This window comes from Ptychodera flava, chromosome 8 (assembly GCF_041260155.1).
Source record: "Ptychodera flava strain L36383 chromosome 8, AS_Pfla_20210202, whole genome shotgun sequence".
In the NCBI taxonomy this organism is placed as follows: domain Eukaryota; kingdom Metazoa; phylum Hemichordata; class Enteropneusta; family Ptychoderidae; genus Ptychodera; species Ptychodera flava.
In genome coordinates this window covers 17816949-17827592 of record NC_091935.1, presented here as the reverse complement: position 1 = coordinate 17827592, position 10644 = coordinate 17816949, and the positions used below count along the sequence as shown (strand labels likewise).

The following is a 10644-nucleotide window of genomic DNA, read 5'->3' as shown; positions in this document are numbered from 1 at the left end:
ACGAAACTTTTCAGGATCACTAAATTTTCCAAACAGGAGAAGATATTATCGTCTGTCCACGTGGAGGAAATATGACTGTATGTAATATTTTGTGAGAGTACAACGCGATGTTGGTGATCGTGTCGAACATGTATCTATCTGAAGCCCGGGCGTACTCCTGAAATTTTCGTGGGGCGGGGTACCGAACAAATTGCAAACATCTACCCATGTATATTCCAAAAATATGACACATTCTTAGGGATTTGCTTGACAAGTTTGGGGAATTTCCACCTTTATTCTATTGCATCTGAAGGTTTTCCTAAAGCATCGGATATTTGCTTTGTTAGCGACCTATGTTTCGGTTGTTTGGAGATGAAAAACTGATGTTTAGAGATTTTCGTGAAAAAGTGACTCATTCGGGCGGCAAATGCCCGTACACATTTTCTATGGGAGTACTCCCCACGGGGGGACTTGAACTCTACAACCGAAGCCTTTTGTTAATTGTGTCTCAGAAATAACACAGTGTAAGACCATGTTACTTTAATGATTAGAGCTGCTAGGAAAATATTCACAAAGCATCTCTATGGGGGATTGAAAAGAAACTTATAAAAAGAGGGTAAGATGCAAGAGTCTTAGATAATGATAGTGCAACTGAAGTAACGTATTATTAAGGAGCAACATTTTACAAGATATCAATAAAAAAGTAAACTTTAACAAAATACTTTAGCAGATGCATATTCTTGTACACTTCTTTAAATACAGCTGCTTTCTCACATTCATAGTATGAACAAAATTAACCTTTGCCGGCCATACTGTTGTGTTAATAGAAGCGTTGCGTGTTTAAGAGCCGATACAAACAGAGTGATCTAATAAATAGTAATCCCTCGTACTCAGCAGTAAGTTTGAAACTGTATTCTCGCAGTCAACACACAATTATTAGCAACACTCTCCAGCACACCCTTGAGATCAAAGGTGCGTGTAAGGTTGCCTGACTTTATTAAGGAGTAGAAAATACTCGACAAAACAATATGCTAATAGGAGTCGCCCTTTTTTGCGATGTCGCAAAATGTTACCGAAATTAGGCAGTCTTTACGTTATAGCATCGGCTTACCAATATAGCACAGCCGTGCCCTTGCCGATATTGGTACGCTTAGACTAAAAGGCCTGTCAAGTTATATGTCACTGCTCTCTATGCCTGGAACTCGCGTCTTGTTGACTGTGACTCCGTTCATGCTGCTCGTCCTTAGCTTAGCTTTCGAAGTCGGATCGAGTTAAGCACTTTGTTCACATGGAAGAGAAAACCGATAGAGACCCCTCTTCTTTTAATCGCTGGGTCAAAGTATCTGAAATTCATCGACAATAGCCATATGGAGCCCTTTCCTTTAGTTAAATTGAATACAGTTTGTAATTTGAAAAAAAGAAATTATTTTTAAGTTTAACATACTATCCCCGTTCATTAAACAGTTGGTAATAAGAATTAAAAGACGTCCATAACGGCTCGCAGATCGTGTAATGAACCAATGGTGTGTGATAAACCTGTTGGCTTACATATAACACATGCTAATGGGGCGTAACTATCGATTCCTTAATGCCTATTAAATGAAATGAGCGTCAGTTTTCTATTCATTAGCGACGACTGAACCGGTTTGTTATCATATGTACAGCGTTGTTCGGCCGTGACACCGAAGATGAAAGTCTCCACATTGCTGATATTTGGAGTGATCTGTTTCTTCCAAAAGGTAAAATGTTCATATTACCTTACTTGTTTGCTTTTTGCCTGTTTTTGTTTATATATTTATTCAAATATCGGTTCGTATTTTCATAATTTTCACCTCACTAGAATATATGGTAAGTTTTCAATCGGGTTCGAACTCACGACATACGTCATCCTGTCAGAAATGTTGGTTTTATCCAAAGGATGGATAGTACATTTGAGAATACGGCAACTAATTTTTGCCTGTCACATTTAAGATTGTAAGCGTCAGCCGTTTTGAAATGGCTTTTTTGTGCATAGTTTGTATGTTTTGAATTAAAGACATTTCCTCGCCTTTCGGAAATCATTTCTCTTAATGTAACGTGTTATAATTGAAATAATTCTGACTAAAACGGGATGTTTTTTGGACAATGGATTTACAACCATATAGCGGATCAGTTTCAAGGGTACAAGATGCCATTAAAAGTATAAGGTACTCTCTCCGTCTTTATTTTATAAGGAAGTTCCATAAACACGATTGTGAAATACAGTAAATTTTACATCTGGTTCGAACTGACAACGTACGGTATCCAGTTACCTTGCAAAGACGCCACAGTCAAAACCGCTCGGTAATGTTCAGAGATGAGGATAAGGAACTAATAGCATATCTTTTGACTTTGTAATCCAGTACATATGTTTAGGGTTATAATGCGGATGCAAGGTTAAATACTTATCAGATGCACATTTCATAGAAACTGAAAATCCCTCATACATTAAGAATTTTTCGGAGATTAGTAGTGCTTCTTTCGACGTCACCAAGCTCTCACTCACTCACTCAAAACTACTCAAACGATACAACATGTTCCTTCAGTCTATTGTGATGTTAGCTTTTAGGTGAACACAACTTTTGTTATCACGCCATGGCTTAACCTCTGTGACACGCCAAATTTCAAGTTAAGGACTTAATCTTGACTTTCGACTCCCGACTATTGCTTCAGGAAAGTGTTATGACGTGTGAGCAGTATTCGTTATAAAGATATGTGGATTTGCCTTCAGAACTTCGCCTTCGTAAAAGTAAAAAGAAGATATTACAAGGGATACAAGGACAATTTCAACAGCATTATCCTGAAGTTGGAAGCGAGGATTGTTTCCAAATTGAATCTCCCCCGAGAATTGTTAACTTCATGTAAGCCCTTTAATTAAACTCTGTGATTTGTCATACAGTACATCGTGCTATTACTTTATGCAACATATTTTAAGAAGATGACGAGTCTTGATATGGTGATATTGTAAATAGTTTTGTGATTTTTGAAACATTTTTAATTTCATTTCCAGTGGGTTTAATGATGTTATTATCCCGGATGACAAAGTGGTGAAACACCACTGCATTTAGTGTCACAAACCTATGTATGCGCTTTAGCAAATAACTGAATGACAACGACTGACTTTTCATGTTCAAAGTTTGCCACAAAGCAGGGGTGTAGTGATCAATGCAGATAACAAATATTCATCATTACAAATCATGTTTGCTTATTTGTTAAAACCTGACTCGTAAGACGTGATGTTAGAAAGACTTAAATCCCCCTGCTGACTTTATCCAAAAATCTAGCAAAATATATTTATTAATATTATGACTCCAATTTCAAAAGAAGACAAAAGACAGAAACGCCTCATAATCTCCTCAACACCTCAGTTAATCGCGATCCCGGGCCTTTCAAACCGGGGTTTAAGGCATAGAACGTGCCTCGGGGACAGATATTCGGGCTTTCAAATTTTATCAATTCTCTTTCGATATACCACTGGTGGTGGATTATTATAAAGCTATTGTGTAAGAAACAATTCTCACCATCTTAGTGTTTTGAGAATCGGAACTTTTATTTGCCCTATAGAGTTAACACTGGCATGTCGGCCATTTTAAGTTTCAAAAATCGGGGAATCATGGGTAAATTTTGTCTCTCTAGAACTAAATTCTGTACGGTGACTCTGTTGTTATTATTCTCTTTTTGTTTAGAGAATGGTCGAACGTTTCACTGAGGAAAGTTTGAGCAATAGTTTAAGTCTTTCGATTTCGAGGGGCAAACTACCTTGAGGCGAAAGTGTGACACATCATGTCCTTGTTGTTTTACCACATATCTTTCTTTCACGACTTTGACTATTTATGTGCGCAGATACTTTGTTTATAGTCTGCGCTTTGCTGTGTCGTGTCGTGCTATGTTTGTCATACACAATAACTATGGCTTATGGCTTTTAATTCACGATTTGTTGATAACGGATGGTTATGATTGTTATTGATTAACTCAATGTTTCAAAGCCTTTCCTGACTTGATTCTTAGAGTGCGTGGAATTCACAAACGTTTCCATGTAAAAATTAATCAAAGGGAAGTAAGAATGCAAGAACAATTGATCGAATGGCGTCTACGTGTCCTTTAGCGGTGAAATTTCCTATAGAAACGGCAATTTTGATAGCTCATTCACTGAGTACCTGAGCATTTAGGTAATTTTGATGATATCATAATCGATTATTGGCACATTAAGATGTCTGGTAACGAGCTTGAGAGGAAGCACGTGCCTCGAAATTGAAAGAGTGTTAGCTCTATGAGAATAATAACATATTCAATATGTAACCGTGAAAACGTTACATAATTTGTGATTATACGCTTCTGCTTATCGGAACACACGTGTGTTGTAAGTTGGTGTGTGTCTGTGTATTTGTCCGTGTGTCTTTGTGTTTGTCTCTGTGAAATAATCGCAATCATACCAATCCATAATCCAATGACATTAGGTCAAAACAGCACAGAACAGACAGTAAATAGACGGTACACAAACAAAGTCATATTCATGAAAGAAGGATATATGGACCTCTGGCCAGAAGACCAACATGTGATGTCATGTGTTTCGAAAATAGTAAGCGCATCCTGCCCCACATGTAGCACCCGCCATATATCAATCTATAGGTCAGATAGGTAGTGGTCACTAACTAAGGCCAATGTCACCGATGCCATCAGCAATCATTTTTCGATGAGAGATATTGTATTTATCTACCAGCTTGCGAAGTCAAACGTTGTCATCGATTACTCATCGATAACTCAAAACGTTCTCAGCCAAGAGCCAAATTATTCGAAAGAGTGTTCTGTTGTCAACATTAATCTATTTCTAAAATTTGGTGTAAAGTTTACAGTGCTTGTTAATTTTGTAAAATGAATGAACCTTAAATTAGTGAAAGTTCATGAAAATATGAATTGCACAACATAACTACCATTAGCATGAGAAAGAAGACGATGGCATCTTCATTACAAATAAACAATCTGCCAAACGTCTGAAAATTTTTTGTGTGCCTCAAAAAGCAGACTGTCTAATTTTGAGTAATCGCACATAATTAATATTCAGGCTTTACAGTTTACATAATGAAGTGCAATGCTGCATCTTTACATAATCATTTTAAGACTGAGATGAAAAAGAACGCGAACGATTGCTAAAAAGATTGCTCAATCACAAAAGAACAGAATTGAGAGATATCTGATAGAGAGTATTTTCTAGTAATCATTGCTAATTTCGATTTCAAGTTGAAGTATATGGTTTTACACATGGACCCATTTGCTTTTGTTCCACAGGCGAAAACGTCAAGTCTTCAACTACAGACAAGAGATGAAGATGGTAAGTGTCATAGACGGATTAAAATCAGATTTTCAAGTAAATACAATTGGAACTAATTTTGGAGAATATGATATTGTAGTAATGTTGGTTTCAACAGCAAATTTATTGTAATCATTTTTTTTGCAATTCACATGTTTTATGGGTGATTTGTAATATTGTACCTTTAAGATAGAGGGCAACTAACACTTTTGGTAAATTTGAACAGTTAAAAGATTCTACTTTTACAAATTGATTCAATGGTGTTAGAAATGGTTTCGAAATAGAAGAGAAGATTCTGCAGGACGGCTTGCATCACTACAATGCTATGAAACAACAATAGCTTGTTGATCTTTTATTCAGCCGACACTGGCACTTTATAATAAGCATCAAATTTCGATTTCACGCAGTAAATGTTATGTGCATTACATACAAACATATATAGACGAATAGATAGATAGATAGATAGATAGATAGATAGATAGATAGATAGATAGATACGTACATACATACATAATATATACATAGATACATAGATAGATAGATAGATACATAGATACATAGATAGATACATACATACATACATACATACATACATACATACATACATACATACATACATACATACATACATACATACATACATACATACATACATACATACATACATTCAGACAGATAGACACAGACAGAAAGACAGACAAGTAGACAGATAGACGGACAGATAACTTGCTATAATTAGGTTATAATTATTGACAGACCACCATGTAACATTACTTGGAGTTACCGAGAACAATGAAATGGTTGTGCGAGATGAAGATGGTGATTGGACTGATCCGATTGAAAACAGTTGTTGTGTTCTTAACGTGGCGGTACAACCTGGTGGAATCGTTGTCGGGGTCGGTACGGACAACCAGCTCTACGAGTGGAAGTCCAGGGGTGGTGAATGGTCATGGGTTGGCCCTGTAGAAAACACCTGTTGTGTGCAATCTATCAGAACGGGCACAAGAGGACAATTGATCGGGGTCAACACTGATGATAGGCTCATTGTTAGGTCGACGCTCAGGGGAGGAACGTGGAGAAAACTACCGAAAGGTTGTTGCTACCAAAACATAGAGATCGTCAATGACGGTCGGATATATGGCGTCAACCGGAACAACAAGATTAAAGTGAAGACTGATATTTTCACCGGAAGATGGGAAACTCTCAAAATTGAAGGGCCTCCAGTCAGAGACGTCGTTCATTTGGATGACGACGATATTTCAATTGGTCTTTCTGAGGATGGATGCGAAATCTACCAACTTGACCATGGTACTATGTCATGGGTACCATACATGAGTTTGAACGATCATTGTCTAATATCACTTGGCGAAGGGGAAGATCCAGGTTGGTACCGGTATTTAATTTCTCTTTTTGTCTCCACACTGATACGAATTATGAAATCGAGAATGTCGTTGACCTAATCTTGTGAATTGAAATTTGCCTATAGGTAAAGTAAAACATAATCACAAATAAAGCATTGTGTTTCTCTTTATACACGCAATTTTTTCTTCGGAAGAATAAAGGCGTTCACTTTATATAAGGGTATAAAATCCATGTGAAAATACACCACTCCAAAGATTTATAGAATCTCACAACCCGAGGACCTGGCATCAGATTTATCACACGAGTTAGGGATATTTTTTGTGAGAGACAAAATATCCCAAATGAGTGTGAGTAATCCGATCCAAAGTCCTTGGTTTGTGAGATTCCCTTTCTCACATGACCACAGCATGTGTTAAATTTACACTGGAAACATTGAACGATTATTTTAAGTGTATCATTAATTAAGGCACTTTAAATAAGATACCGGAAATTTAGTAGGGGTGTTGTTTGATTTTAAACGACCTTTGATATACAACAGTACACAAAATAGACGAACGCAACTGTCAAAACACAACAGCGCCTTGTGAGAAACTTTGTATCTGTAATTCAATAGAGATTGTTAGTTTATTCCATTCAGAATTGCACAATATCGACGATCTGAATAGATTTGAATAATTTTCTCGAAATTGAAAACGCTAATGAGGGAGTTGTCTACGGTTAACCTTCCCGAAGGCATATTCTACTTCTGGAAGTTATGCTATTTCTTCAACTTCTACATTGTAAAATCTGAAGAAACCCTCAGAAAAAAAAGACACTTCAACCTTATTATGTTTAAACAGTAAATGCGTTTTACATATAAAAGGTGGTTGTTGATTACATCTTTAAGCCCGCAGATTTTATTGGTTTGGAGGTCAAATTCACATAGTCTTCTGCATGTTTTATTCTTTGTTATTCACAGTTATTGAGTTACACGAGCATTGATTCATGGTAAAAAGGAATTGAACATGAACAATGCAAAGGTGAGTTTCATTCTGCGCTTGATCAGTCCTATAGAATAAATGACTGCCTCAGGAAAATCAGCTGCTCATTTTGCACATTTCACTTTCCCATAATCTTAAGGAATCGTCACCCATGTTTGAGTGAAAATTGAATAACTACAGTATATCACAGAAAGAAAATTTAATGTTACATTGTACGTACGTTCTTTTACAAAACGAAATTTAATCCGACAATATTGTGCCTCTAACTTTGTATAAAGGGATACTTCACTAAAACTTTATGTGACAAATATAAGGATCAAGAATGAATATAACGTCCACCTTGTTCCGCTGAATCACTATCACCGTACATGTAACCCTCTTGGACTACTAAACATGGTTTACAAGTACACATTGTTTTCTTTTTCCTCCCCCAGATTGACATATAACGGACTTCGACCTGCCTGCGTTTGAGTTGTATCGGACCTCACTATATTTTGGATGTACATCGGACCTATACGCTTGCATACGTTCATATTGAATCCAAGGCCTCCAACGATATAGGTGCACATTGACATTATGTCTACACGTTATTGTAGAAGTATATTGGGTCGTATTCGGGTGAATGGATTGTTATTTTTAAAACTATATTGTTAGTTCAAAGATTTGTACCCTGGGCCCACAGAGGTTATGCATGTATATTAATGAATGGTGGTATGGATTTTTGTTGGCCCCTGACAATATAGCATCGCCCCCTCATGTAATCAATCCCCTTGCGCAAACAATAATTGTTCATTGGTTATAGCAGCCGGCAATGGCACTCTCGGAAGGCTGGGCTTTCGTGCAATTTTCGTAAAAAAGATACTTTTATTCGGGTCATATCAACCGCAAAAGCTATCCCCTCGAGACGTGTTCGATAAATTTGACCAAGGAACACCCTAGGACCAAATTTACAAAATTTAGGAAGGGAGAAAGAATTTTGCGATACAATTTCAGCAAAGTCAATGCTGAGTAGAGACTCCTTTCAATAATATCGTACAGTGCCGTATTAGTGTCGCCTTTGCAAGCTTTCAACCAACAGGGTCTTAAAAAGTTCTAAAACTGGCAAACCGCTAATTATTTTTTTGCGAGTTTTTGTTGCCGATGGGTATTATTATCCCATCGCGGACCATGTTTTCGGAAAACCCCATTCTTCAGATTATATCGTGCCGATTAACAACATACAGCTTTTTCTTGAGTTTGTGACCGCGCGGTGGTAACCATTTACTCTGAGCTTCCACTGGGTGACAGACATGTTTGAGCGCATGATAAAATAACAAATAAGAAACCGAACGTAAGATTTAGAAACCGGTGTTCCATTGTGAGGAATAAACTTAAACTTGACAAATTCATGTAGCTATTTGAATGGTATAAAATAGTAAATAAAAACTTCCATAATAAGCATCAGCAGCGTGCAAGTGTTGTTTTTAATAGCCATTTTACCTACCTTCCTATTTCTGCAATTACTCCTCCCAACCTTCACCATCACATCATTCTCATTATTATTATGATGATGATGATCATCATCATGATTATCACCAGCATCCCTGTCGCCATCGTTGTTGTCATCATGTAGAGAAGAAGGTGCAGTTTGTGTTTGTGGTTCGTATTGCAAAATGTTTAGTATCCTTTTGCCTCTTTGAAGTTCAAAATTCGCCAAGTTTGGCATTAAGATTTTCAATGAAAGTGTTAAGCGGGAAGTTTTCAATTTTCTGTCTTACAAAACGTGTGAAGACAGAACTCCTAAACTTGAAACTGAAGTGTTACGATCGTGTGTGGTGTCAATACACTGGCCACAGCTACAAAGATAGATGAAACCACAGTACGAAATGCAAGACGAGACAAAAGACATCAGCAGTGCTGTCAGTCAAGGTAAGGAAAATTTCGAAGATATGAAGTAAAGTGTATCAGACATGAGAGAAGTAATGTTGACAGCGTTTAAGATGGGCTAGGTAAAGAAAGGAGAAGAGGCAATGAGAAATCACAGGGAGTAATTGGCGAAAAATGAGAGAGAAACTGTAGAAAACATTTTCAGGAATACTTGTGTATCGCCAGGGAATTTTGAGATTCAAAGCATGAATACTTGTGTAGCACCAGGGAATTTTGATATTCAAAACAAAGGTGAGTTGGTAGTAGCTATGCAAGAACAATACAGGTGCAACTCTATGATAGAGAGTAACATTATACAGTGTCACAGAGAGCCAGTACAACACCCTAAAAGGCAGCGTGAATTCAGAATTTCAGAAAGTTGGTGTAACACCTGATTTAACCAAGCAAGAACTGAAAACCAGTGAGCAACTGAAGGCTTAGTGGACAAGAAGGAAAGAGGCAGAGAATATACATGTAATCTCAGAATACATAGTGGTAAGAATGTTTTTACCTTTCGAGCAAAAGTGTCACGGTGACGGCCAATTACAACGTTAACATCGAAGACGTTACTAGGAAGATTTACGCTTTTGTAAATAACTCGGAGGATATTGAGGACCTTTGCATACGAAATCTGAAGGAAATAGAATTGTTTATAGAGCTGAGCTTGCAAAGTGTATCACAGCGAACCAAAGGGGTGAAGGAAACTTAAAATTCATAGAGGCTTTTCAACACAAACAATTCGGAATCAGTGATAAATGCCTGTGCAGCTGGGTAGCACCATTTTAATCATACGTGCATTTGGATCCCTAAAATCTTCGACCAATATTCGCTTTATCAGATTTTTTGTATCGCTGCTTCTTGTTCATCCAAAATAAAAGAACTTAGGAACTGAACCATTGCGACCTTACCTGTCATCACAATAATTGAGCCTGATGAATAAAATGGTGATGTATCACTCTCCAGGCTCTTGTTGTAGTGGTCACATCCGAAATGTCCATTTTCATCTTATTTGAGGGAACGTATGCAATAATGCCACGACCTCAGCCCGCTATCTGTCGGGTACAGAAGCTATTTTCCCTGGCTCCTGAAAGT

General features: G+C 37.3%; 1 protein-coding gene across 1 annotated transcript; it reads left to right on the top strand.

Moving 5' to 3' along the window:
- Window positions 1-1584: 1584 nt before the first annotated feature.
- On the top strand, window positions 1585-9090 carry LOC139138692 (uncharacterized). Its single transcript, XM_070707188.1, has 5 exons — window positions 1585-1718; window positions 5284-5326; window positions 6062-6688; window positions 7626-7686; window positions 8082-9090. Exons 1-4 carry the CDS (start codon window positions 1668-1670, stop codon window positions 7646-7648), a joined length of 744 nt encoding a protein of 247 aa, XP_070563289.1. The 5' UTR covers window positions 1585-1667; the 3' UTR covers window positions 7649-7686; window positions 8082-9090.
- The last annotated feature ends 1554 nt before the right edge of the window (window positions 9091-10644 follow it).